The sequence below is a fragment of the Ambystoma mexicanum genome, chromosome 4p, assembly GCF_040938575.1.
Source record: "Ambystoma mexicanum isolate Mex_15411 chromosome 4p, UKY_AmexF1_1, whole genome shotgun sequence".
NCBI classification, from domain to species: Eukaryota; Metazoa; Chordata; class Amphibia; order Caudata; family Ambystomatidae; genus Ambystoma; species Ambystoma mexicanum.
In genome coordinates, this window is record NC_090927.1 from 109,009,366 (window position 1) to 109,022,249 (window position 12,884).

Consider the following 12,884-nt stretch of genomic DNA (forward strand, 5'->3'; position numbering starts at 1 on the left):
CCTCTCTCCTTGCTGGCTCTTCCACTGCACCTCGTTCAACACGAACAGTGTATCGAGGCCTCCCGCCTGCACCCTAGAGCGCTTTCCAGGAAAGCCCCCCTAATTCTGCTCATCCTGACCCCCAGGTTGAGAGCTCTCCCAATGCACCTCAGTCTGGCGGCTAGTGTCTCCATATGGAATATGAACTTGCAGCCTTGCTGGCTCTTCCAATGCACTTCATTCAGACACGAACAGTTCCTTGAGGCATCTCACTTGCACCCTAGAGCGCATTCGAGAAAAGCTCCCGCAATTCTGCTGACCCTGACCTGGCCGATCCCCCCCATTATTATGGCAAGGGCCAGCTCACCTGCTGGAGCACTTGAAGCTGGAGCGGCCGGACAGCACCGCGCCATAGTAACAGTCGCTGCCGGGTAGAGTCATGGTGCGCCCGAGTGCAGCGCCTGCGAGCGCTTTGCCTGCAAGGACGCAGGCACACCCCTCCCGGGGCTCCAAGGCAGCCTCCCCGTCAATCGCCCCTCCTCCTCCCCTCCCCAGCCCGTCGCCGGCCGGGATGGGACAACAAACTCCAGCTGGGGGAAGACGTCCAAAAATAGGCAAGTGGCACCGGTGAAGCAGCGCAGTTAAATTTAGCAGCCCTCTCAGGCTGCCTGTCAGACGCAGGCATGCGGGGTTTCTTATGGAGGCTCAGGCACCGAGAGGCGAGGACATAGAGCAAGCAGCAAGCACTAACCATGCGCACCAAAGTGGGAGACAAACAGGACAAAAAGCAATCCGGCACACAGCGGCATGCACAAGTATGCACCCGTAAACTGCTAGCCTGCGATCACACACACCCTCGCCAAAAAATACAAGCTAGTGTGCACACCGAGGGTACACGGAGATAACACGGCATGACAAGCAAGCTAGGAAAGAAACTAGTGTGCACACAGAATACGCTGGGATAATACTGGCATAAAAAGCAAGCTAGGACAGACAAGCTAGTGTGCACACAGAGGGTACGCTGAGATAAACACTGCATAAAAAGCAAGCTAGGACAGACAAGCTAGTGTGCACACAGAATACGCTGAGATAACACTGCATACAAAGCAAGCTAGGACAGACAAGCTAGTGTGCACACAGAGGGTACGCTGAGATAACAGGCATAACAAGCAAGCTAGGACAGACAAGCTAGTGTGCACACAGAATACGCTGAGATAACACTGCATAAAAAGCAAGCTAGGACAGACAACAAACTAGTGTGCACACAGAGGGTACGCTGAGATAACACTGCATAAAAAGCAAGCTAGGACAGACAAGCTAGTGTGCACACAGGGTACGCTGAGATAACACAGGCATAACAAACAAGCTAGGACAGACAAGCTAGTGTGCATACAGAATACGCTGAGATAACACTGCATAAAAAGCAAGCTAGGACAGACAAGCTAGTGTGCACACAGAATACGCTGAGATAACACTGCATAAAAAGCAAGCTAGGACAGACAAGCTAGTGTGCACACAAAATAAGCTGGGATAACACTGGCATAAAAAGCAAGCTAGGACAGACAAGCTAGTGTGCACACAGAATACGCTGAGATAACACTGCATAAAAAGCAAGCTAGGACAGACAAGCTAGTGTGCACACAAAATAAGCTGGGATAACACTGGCATAAAAAGCAAGCTAGAACAGACAAGCTAGTGTGCACACAGAGGGTACGCTGAGATAACACAGGCATAACAAACAAGCTAGGACAGACAAGCTAGTGTGCATACAGAATACGCTGAGATAACACTGCATAAAAAGCAAGCTAGGACAGACAAGCTAGTGTGCACACAGAATACGCTGGGATAACACTGGCATAAAAAGCAAGCTAAGACAGACAAACTAGTGTGCACACAGAGGGTACGCTGAGATAACACAGGCATAACAAACAAGCTAGGACAGACAAGCTAGTGTGCACACAGAATACGCTGGGATAACACTGGCATAAAAAGCAAGCTAGGACAGACAAACTAGTGTGCACACAGAGGGTACGCTGAGATAACACAGGCATAACAAACAAGCTAGGACAGACAAGCTAGTGTGCATACAGAATACGCTGAGATAACACTGCATAAAAAGCAAGCTAGGACAGACAAGCTAGTGTGCACACAGAATACGCTGAGATAACACTGCATTAGAAGCAACCTAGGACAGACAAGCTAGTGTGCACACAGAATACGCTGGGATAACACTGGCATAAAAAGCAAGCTAAGACAGACAAACTAGTGTGCACACAGAGGGTACGCTGAGATAACACAGGCATAACAAACAAGCTAGGACAGACAAGCTAGTGTGCACACAGAATACGCTGAGATAACACTGGCATAAAAAGCAAGCTAGGACAGACAACAAACTAGTGTGCACACAGAGGGTACGCTGAGATAACAGGCATAACAAGCAAGCTAGGACAGACAAACTAGTGTGCACACAGAGGGTTCGCTGAGATAACACAGGCATAACAAGCAAGCTAGGACAGACAAACTAGTGTGCACACAGAATACGCTGAGATAACACTGGCATAAAAAGCAAGCTAGGACAGAAACTAGTGTGCACACATAATAAACTGGGATAACACTGGCATAAAGAGCAAGCTAAACCAGACAAGCTAGTGTGCACACAGAGGGTACGCTGAGATAACAGGCATAACAAGCAAGCTAGGACAGACAACAAACTAGTGTGCACACAGAATACGCTGAGATAACACTGCATACAAAGCAAGCTAGGACAGACAACAAGCTAGTGTGCACACATAATAAACTGGGATAACACAGGCATAACAAGCAAGCTAGGACAGACAACAAACTAGTGTGCACACAGAATACGCTGAGATAACTGCATAAAAAGCAAGCTAGGACAGACAACAAGCTAGTGTGCACACAGACAATAAGCTGAGATACAAACCCCATCAACAAACAGGCTAGACAGAGAGCAAACCCAAGACAAGCACTGGCAAAAAAGCAAGCTAGGATAGACAGCAAAGGGTAGTGTGCCATGCCCACAGAGAGCCGCAACCTTGCTTGGGCACAGGGAGCACAAACTCGCGCTCGAGCACACAGACAGCAGTAAGCTTGAGCGCACACACCAACACACGCGAGCTCGTTCAAACAGAGCCAGCCGCAAGCTAGGATGCACATACAGACAGCTAGCTCGAATAAGAACAGCAGAGAAGGAGCCCATCAACCCTGGAGGGGAAGGAAGGAAGGAAGGAAGGAAGGAAGGAAGGAAGGAAGGAAGGAAGGAAGGAAGGAAGGAAGGAAGGAAGGAAGGAAGGAAGGAAGGAAGGAAGGAAGGAAGGAAGGAAGGAAGGAAGGAAGGAAGGAAGGAAGGAAGGAAGGAAGGAAGGAAGGAAGGAAGGAAGGAAGGAAGGAAGGAAGGAAGGAAGGAAGGAAGGAAGGAAGGAAGGAAGGAAGGAAGGAAGGAAGGAAGGAAGGAAGGAAGGAAGGAAGGAAGGAAGGAAGGAAGGAAGGAAGGAAGGAAGGAAGGAAGGAAGGAAGGAATGCGGAAGCCAGCACTTTCCCAGTCGTCTGCAAACAGAGGATCTCGAGGAACGATACTGGTTAGTACAAGAATAGAAGAGATATTTTTTATTCATTCATTTATTTATAGTTGTAAACCCTGGAGTACCAGGGCGCTGTTGCAGCCAGTTACATGAGACAATCTTAATTGCAGTGTCATGGAAGGGCTTGTGTGAAATATCCAGTGGCGGCAATGCGAATATTCTGGCTACAGAGGTCATGGTGGAGTGCAAGAAAGGGTTGCTGTGCTTAGGTGTAATATAAGGAGGGCTCTGATGAAGGCCAGGAAGAGTAGGCTCTCGGCCTCTTTGGATAATGATGGAAAAGATGCTGGAAATGGGAAGAAGCAGCAAACCATGCTTAGGCGAAAGATGACCATCACTATAAGAGGTTTAAAAAAAACAGAAAGAAGCGTTCACCAGGAAGCTTAGGTCTCAGGTTCTTCTCTAGGGTGGCGGACAGAGGTTTGGTAAGAAAACGGGACCCAGAACTGGTGATGATGAAAAGCATAGATTTTGCGGAAAGGCCCCAGCGGCTAGCGGCAGAGCGGCAACCCTGTGCTATTTAGAGGGCAGGTGAAGCTCGCCTATCGCTTACACATTCCACTACGAGGGGACCCCCCCCCCGCCCCAGAGCAGGCAGGATACAGCTAGCCAACAAAGCGTGCTCTCCACTGGTGTCCTGCAAGAAAGCGCTTGACGTATACAGGCACGGCTCAACTCTTAAGGGTCACTCAGCAGCCATTGCGGAGAAGGCCCGTTTCAAACAGCCTGCAAAGCGTCATTCCCTTATGCTGCACCGATCCCACTTCTTTGCAATGCATCACCAAGTCACTTCCTTCACAGTACTATCATCCTGCGCAAGTATGCTCGGATTTAGAATGGAAGGCATACTAAAGAAGATCGACTCTATGTGATCACTGCGACCCTCACAACTTCCGCGGCCGAAAATGCAGACTTTTTTTTAATCCCCTTTACACCACATATATGCTCGGGGAGACCCCTCTGCAGCCCCCCATAATAATATCATATCATATACCCCCCACATATATATATGTGGGTGTAAGTGGGGGTCTTACCTTTTTTTAAAGTCGGCATTTTCGGCCGTCATAATTGTGAGGGTGACATTTTTGGCCATTACCAGTAGATCTGACCCAACTTTTCACCAAGGCTCTGCTGCTAGGATCAATAATCAGTAAAATCAGCCCTCCATAACCTACTTCTATGATGGGGCCTGGCACACGTAGATATCCTGTGTCTCCGCAATTTATTTAGATATATAAAGCGCCCAGCAGCCCGGCGGTATCGTGGCGCCGTTAGAGAGCGTTAGCTTCAGGTTATACAGGTTATGAACAGACATTTCAGAGAAGTGAATATAGATTGGTACCGTTAATTTCTTGGGCAATGAATACAGGTACATAAGTTTGTATAAGTACAGGAGAGAAAAACACAGGTTTGGCAGAAAAAGTCATAAAACCACAGCGCTTGTATGAATAAATATTAAGAGTGCACGTAGGCTGCAGGTGCCTGAGAGGTGTGGGAGTACTGCCAAGTGCAATCCACTGTTGTGGAAACAATTAGAGCAACGGCAATTCTCATTCGCACTGCGCCCAAGAGTGCAATATAGGCATGTGTTGCAAGTAATTGAAGAGAGATGTGGTTATAAGTCTGATGGATTTATTTGTAAAGTAGCCTGACGTGTTTCAAGTTTAAACCAACTCTTCATCCGAGGCTGTAAATGGGAGATGGGACCCAAGATAAATTGAATGAAGGACCGTGCCAGAAAACTCTCCCACGGCTTCGCAATTGCGGTAATTTCAGCACTGCAGGAAATGCCAAAGTGATGTGAAAGGAAGCAGCCCCACAGGTACAGTAGAGGTATATTTGGGCATTGATATAGGTGCACAGACAATGATAGACTGGTATTCCCGGTTACAGAGGAATGGTGTCAGGGTCTGTGATGTGTTGAGGAGTGGTCCAGTTAAATAGCTTTGTTTTTAGCACCTTTCTGAATACTGTGAGGGAGTCTTCATTTCTTAAGATGAGTGGGAGTGCATTCCAGGCTTTTGGAGCTAGTACTTCGAAACTTATGCCACCTGCTTTGGCTCTGTTGAACGCTGGGACTGAAAGTAGATGGGAGTATTGTTTACGTTTTGGTCTGTTCGTTGGAGCCTGGTGTATTCTTTCTGATAGGTAGGCTGGAGCAGTCCGGGTGAGGCATTTGTGTGTGATCATGAGGGCCTTGAATGTTATGCGTTCCTTGATTGGGAGCCAGTGGGCGTCTTTCCTTGCCTGAGAGATGTGCTCTCTCTTGGGGATACTGAGGACGGCTCTTCGTGCGCTGCTCTGTACAGTTTGTAGTTTGTTAATGTTTTTATTGGAGGTGCCAAGGAGTAGGATGTTGCAGTAATCGAGTGGCAATGTTATGGCAGTTCATTGGTGATAGATGGGGTTTTACTGCGTTTATGATTTTTGTTGTCAGTGCAGCTGAGGATGAGATGGCGCCGACTTACCTGTCCATTGATACGGTGGAGTCCAGGTATACTCCAAGGGTTTTGACTGCAGTAGAAGCTGTGATGGCCGCGGTCTCAATAATGAAGAAGCTGTATTTATCTTTTACTTTATTTAGGGATTCTTTAGGGCCTACGAGTAGGATTTCTGTTTTCACCCCCCCCCCCCCTCATTTAGACAGGGACCATTGACTGCCATCCAGGCCTGGATGTGCGTATATGTCTTCTGGAGTGTGTTGAGGTCTTGCTCATAGTTTTCTGATAAGGGGAGAAGGATTTGCGTGTCGTCGGCATAGTTGGTAAAGGTTATGCCAAAGTCTTCTAGGTCACTGAAAAGTGGGAGTGTGAAGAGATTGTATAGGGTTGGGGAGGTGCAGGATCCTTGTGGCACTCCGCACCCAATGGGGGATGGAGAGGCTGAGGCCTGGTCAGAGAAGACCCTCCTTGCTCGGCCTTCCAGGAAGGAGGTGATCCAAGCAGTAGCTTCGGGGAGAAGTGGGCAGCATCAGTGAGATGTTTACACAGGATATTGTGGTCAACCAAGTCAAAGGCTGCCGTGAGATCCAGGAGGAGTGAAGATGTGCCTTTGTCCATGGCTTCCAGTAATTGATTCTTAAGGTCCAATAGAGCCGATTCTGTGCCGTGACGTGGGGGGAAGCCAGATTGCCTGGTATGTTGTGATTTTCTAGGTAGGACTGAATCTGTAGGTATGCAGCCTTGTCGAGAATGTTTAGCAGGAATGGTGGTGATTGAGCGGTAGTTGTTGGGGGAGTCAGGGTCAAGGATTGGTTTGTTTAGCAGTGGCCTGACCCAGGCTTCTTTGAGGACGAGTGGTACGGTGCTGTTTGTGAAGGATGAGTTTATAAATCTGGTGATAAATGGTGCTAGAGCCATCGCACACTCTTTGACTATGTTGGCTGGGCAAGTGTCCCCTTTACAAAGCAAGCGATGGTTTGATGCGCTTCATGATTAGAAGGACTTCAGTGATTGTTACTTCCCTGAATGCAAAAGGTGTGGGTTTGTCAATAGACTGTGTGGTTAAGGAGTCTGCTTTCAGTGGGGTGGCCATGGGCGGGGCTATTGGGGGGGTGGGGTGGTGGCTTTAGGTAGTTTGTCAAATTGAATCTTAATTTTGTTTTGAAGTGTTGTGATTTTGTTTAGCATGGCGTGATGGATATTGTTGCACCAGGTTTCGTTTGATCTAGGTTGTATGTATAAATGGGGCCTGACTGACCTTTGTTACCTCCGTATTCTGTTCGACACTGCGCCCATGCACTGCAACCCTCTCTGCTATTCTATGAAATATGTCACTCAAAATCAACCATGTACCTGCCTCACTTCATTATGTTAGGCTCTCAGTTACAGGTAAAAGGGCTTTGTTCAGGGTTACAAAGACACTTTACTGCAACAGCGCCTCGATGCCCTTGGGCAGTAGTGCGCTTTACAAATACAAATCTAAAAAATGAAATAGGTCCCAGCCCTTCACCCCTAAAATCCACGAAACAATGGAGGAGCCGAGGATCCCTGCAATCGGGCCGAGATATCTGTGCTATGAGCGAGTGGAACACCAGGTGCCACGTCCCTGTGAGTGACTCTATAGAAGCTAGTTTCTCGCTTTAAAAAGATGGTATGGGTTCATGCTATGCTATGATGTGGTTATTTGCTTTGTTAGGCGATGGCATACAGCTATGTTGCGCTACAAGGGTACATTGGGTTGCCTCGCTATGCTAGGTCATGCGGTCTTATGCCACACTATATAATGTAATACTATGCTTATTATGGTGCCATTTGTGTACCATGCATGTATACGCCAGTACGGTCCACAACGCAAGGCGGCCGTACACAATGCAGAAGATAACTGTACAACTGTCATGTGAAATTAATAGTATTTATGAATATGAATGAACTCGACACCTTACAGTACACAGGCAGACACTTTAAACGTGTACCAACTAGCAGTAGACCTGACCAATGGTACGTACGATATGAAAAGCGCGCATGCGCCTAAGCCAGCAACATCGAACTAGACTCTTCTGGAAAGACTACCGATTGAGCCAAAGCTGCCCAGAAATCCATCCGCTCCTGGACATGCCGCAAACACATCGCTCCTTACCCGGAGTCACTGCACAAACTGCCCCTTTCCCCTGCCCTGGACACTCCCTCTCACTCTCAAAGCATAGAACTATACTGGCCTGGTCACCATAGCTCCTTGGAAATCCCGCCCCTCCACAGAAATGACTGGGCGGTGGGCAGGGGCGGAGCCAGCCACAAACCTTTGGGGGGTGTTTGAAAGCTGGTAGCGAGTGGGCCAATTCAACCTATTGCACTGTTGATCCCGCCTCCATCCGCGGATGCTGAATAGATATGATGCAGTCCTTTAGCCCATTAGGGTGCATCTTTCACCCCAACTCAACAGGGGCGTAGCCAGGATTGTTTAACACATGGGGCCTAGAGCCAATGTAGTAGGGCCCACCCTAAGGGGAGCCCGAATAGAAAACTGAGCTTGTTCTGCCGCCGACAGAATCTGTAGGAGCTACAGAGCGTAGAGAGAGAGAGCAAACCAACCAAAGTGGGTTCATATGGGTTATTCCCCTGGGGAAAATGTGTAAATAAGGTGTAGAGGTGTCAATTTTACACTTCTGTGATACATTAGGTAAAAGCCACACAGTTTACAATCAGCTGTGCAGGGTAAGACATGAAAAAGTCCATTGGATACCACCAAATCATCAACAATGTACAACAGCATTTTCAAACACATTTTCATAATGCCTTTGTCCACTGTATGTCAGTTACCTGCTAGTGAAACATACATTTTCATATAGATTGTGCCCAAAGATGTACATTCTGGTGCTCCTATATATGCCAGTATTCCCACTAAGAAAATACTCATGTTTGCGCTGCCCATGATGCCATTAATAATACTATAGCAAACACATGTCCACGCTGGCTGCCAGTATATGCTGTATCCACACGTAAGAACATGCTCCTCTTGGCTTTGCCTTAATGCCCATAAAAAAAAAAACGAAAAAAAATAAAACTTGCCACAGTAAGAAAACCTGTCCCTGCTGCCTAGCTTGTATGATAGCTCAGCGGGTTGAGCGCTAACTGTTGCAATGTGAGATTGAGCTGCAGTTCACAGGTTCAAATCCTGGCAAGGCTGGCTAAGTCATTCTTTCATCCCTCCGAGGTCTATAAATGAGTACAAACTTTTGTTGGGTGATAATTTTATATAATATGTTCTCTGTAGAGTACTTGGACGAACGTGATATAAAAATAACAAATCATGATTACACAAATCCCCCCCATATATAAACACTCATGTTGCATTTCCCCCCTAACGCCAATAAAAAATGTCATGCCACAGTAAGACAAGATTGCCTTGCGGGCTGCACAAATGCCCCCAACCCTCCGCCCGCACCCATGTAAGAACACTTATGTTGCCTTTGACCTTAACACCAGTAAAACAATGCCATAGTTAGAAACCATTCCCTCCCCAAAGTAACAACACTCATTACGTCGGCTTTGTCCCTAGAGTACAAAATGCAATGCCACAGTAGGACCCAGCCAGCCCCATTGCAGTACTCTCCCCCCCCCTCCTACTCCAACCTCTCCGCGTAATAACACTCAACAAGTTGGCTTTGCTTTGCCCAGAAATGCCAGTAAGACAGGTCATGCTCATGTAGAAAAAAAGGTCATGCTGTAACGCCCCTCCTTGGTCCACAGTCTCACAGATCCTCATACACAGATACAGCATACACACACATGACGCGCACACTAACACGCACCCATATAGCTTCTGTCATGCACACGAGCACCCAGAACATTCACACTGCATTCTCATTTACATGTGCACTCGCACCCATGTACACTGCATTCATTCATATGCATGCACTTAAGACACCCGCTCGCATACAAAACATACATGCACTTACACACTCCCTCACATGCATGCACGCACACATTCATACATGCATGCATGCATGCATACATACAATCCCTGCATGCACACAAACAAAAATGCTTCATTTTACTGGTTCCCCTCTGGACCGGCTCAGGCCCTACCCTGTTTACACCTCTGTATCCCACAGGCCATTTAGTTAAACAAAGCAACGCTAATCATTGGAGAGATGTGACTAAAACTGGAGCCCAGCAGTTAAGCCTCTAACTTCCACATAACAGGGTCTACTGATATCATCCCTGGGCAGACTTTTGCCTGCTGCACGTTTGCTGAGGCACAGTCGCATTAACAACTGTTTTCTCACCCTGGAGAGTGGTGTATTCACTTACTTTTAAACGTAAAAAGTAAGTCTAAAAGTAAGTAAATGCACTTCTCTTCGAGGAGAGAAATGGAACAGCTTCTTGCCGTTTGATTCCGGGCTGGGCATCACCACAGAGAGTGCGGCCTGCTGCCTTGTGGGAGGGCAGCCTGCTGTCGCCCGGTATAGTGGAACTGGGGGAGGGCGGGGCAATACCCACTGTTGCACTTAAGTAATGTGAAAAGCATAAGGGTTTTTCCCTTCCCACTCCGGGTGATCTTCCAAACAGGTGGCCAGGGCAGGGCCATCACTTTTGGATCCCCGCCCTGGGGGTGGGCTAGCGAGGGAGGATCACCTGGGTGGAAGATCCCTTGGGATTGCGGAGGGATTATCCGAGGGCGCGACATGGTATGCCGCCCTTTCAAATAATCCCCTACACCCCCTCAGCCAGTCAGACAGACAGACAGATCCCTGGTCACCCCAGAACCCTCAATGCTTATCCCGTCTTAATAACATTACGACGAAACACTATCACTCAAAAGGACTTTTCTCTTTCTATGAATGTCGCTCTAATGAGGACAGTGGAAGTCAGGCTCTTAGCTACGATCACAAGCCCCTGAATCCAATGGAGAACCGAACTAAGCATAAAAGGTGAAACCCAGATTCACAAAGGGAGCACGGAAAGCCAGGAAGGCAAAGGCAAGTTTGAGAAGGAGAGCAGGTGAGATGGCGAGCAGAAGCTATTGAAAACCAGGCTTGAAAGGGGATGTTGAGACGCTACAGGGCTGCAGGTTGAAGCAGGAGAAAGGGTGGCGAGGGAGCTGTGTGGGACCGGAGGGGGGGGGGGGTCTGTATTTCCGCTCTCTATTTGGGAAAGGAGAGGCACAGAGGACCCCTGCCAAGATTCTCAATATTGGTATGTGGTCGAGCAATCAAGGCCTAGCTTCTCAGGAAGGTGATGCGGGCTGATTCTTAAGTACAGTGTAGTCCCCAAGCACCCACAAAGGAATGTCCGCACACTGTATCTGTTAAAACAGTCTTATATAATATTCAAGGTTATATACAATATCACGATAATGCACTTTGTACTCCGCTATCTATAATGGCAAATATATACAGTTCTACGTGGTACCACAATTGATATTAGATTTCTTTAAAGTGCATCAACTGTACGGTTAAATGGCACACAAATCAAGTTGTAAAGGAAACCAACAGTAGAGAAAAGGAGGAAAGCTGTTGATAATAACAATTGGCAGAAATACTGGTTACTACCGTTAAACACAGCTCTGTGTGGAGATCCCCCCCCCCACCTGGGCAACCTGTATAATGAAGATACAAGCCCAGTCCATATATTGTTCACAAGAGACGTCCAAATAGTTCTGCAACCCCAACGTGCCTGGCATTGTAGCGTTCCTCATCGGGGAATCGACGGCCCTTCGAGTGCCCTCCCTTTAAGGCGGGGGTCACGGGTCGAATGTCCGACGGAGAACAGGTTGAGCTACGACGGTGAAATGGCGGCTTTGTTCCTAGCGGTGCTCGTCGACGGGGAAGCGTAAATCGTCCTGCAAGGAAGAGGCATGCGGGGCACCTCGATGTCGATAGTTCTGGACTGCAAAGAGTTTGAAGAACTGTGGCCCAGCAAGGGCGTGGAGTCGTCGGCGTCGTCTGTGGTCTTTGGGTGGCGGGAAACCCACCGGTGGATGCTCCTCGGCGCGTCGACGGTCAGGCCTTCTCCTGCAGGATAAGACGGCATCGATGCGGACGAGAGCGTCCTTGGATTCGAAAGTTCTTAGGCAAACGGGAGCACGGCGGTCGTCGACAGTGACGGACAACAGTCTGGGCGCTTCTCCTTGGGATGCCGCAGCAGTCCCCGTCTCGGGTCAACAGCCTATCGAAGGTCTGTCTACCAGGGAACTTTGGAAAAGATCAGCTGGTTCACGATGACAATTACAGAATAAACATAAGGGAGTAGGTGGCCCTGTCTCTTAAATGCATTTCCAGCATCACACAGATTATTTATATAGCGCCTATACACAATGGGTTTCAAAACGCTTCAAGGCAGGGAGGTAACATGGGAAAATACAGTGACATTCTTACAAGTCCTTGACACAATCAGAATGTGAAAAAGGAACTATCATAATCAGCCTGGCGACAATTTAGATAGTGCAAGTGCTATAGAAAATGAGGAGGGGAGGGGGGTGGTGGAGGGGAGAATGAGACAGACAAGCGGCTACATTACTATGCCTGACGACAATTGAGGTAGTGCCAGAATTTAACAAGAGGAGAGCGGGGTCTGGTGTAGAGGGAGTAGGGGGAAGAACAAAACAAGCGACTATCATACTAGCCTGATGTCATTTCTGATGGTGCTGGAGGGGGAGAGGAAGGAGAAAACAAATGGGGGGTGGGGTGGTAGACAAACAGGCTGCTATCAAATAGGTCTGGAGGCATAAGTGATACAGTAAGAGCAACTGACAGTGATAGCGAGGGGGAGGAAGGGTGGGCAAGAGAATGAGACAGACAAGCGGCTACATTACAATGCCCGACGATAAATGAGGTAGTGCCTTAATTTAACAAGGGTGGGGGGG

At 48.1% G+C, this 12,884-nt stretch overlaps 1 protein-coding gene across 3 annotated transcripts in view; it reads right to left on the minus strand.

The window, feature by feature from the left end:
- LOC138453040 (uridine-cytidine kinase-like 1) overlaps positions 1 to 12,884 on the minus strand; it is a 446,519-nt gene that overhangs the window by 393,490 nt on the left and 40,145 nt on the right. Inside the window, exon 1 of one of the 3 annotated variants that reach the window (XM_069605487.1) lies at positions 347 to 488. The exons of the other annotated variants lie outside the window; for them this stretch is intronic. Within the exon in view, the coding sequence (XP_069461588.1) occupies positions 347 to 420 (74 nt within the window). The 5' untranslated portion in view covers positions 421 to 488. Of the gene's footprint in view, positions 1 to 346; positions 489 to 12,884 lie in introns of those variants that run through there. 3 annotated transcript variants of the gene reach the window in all.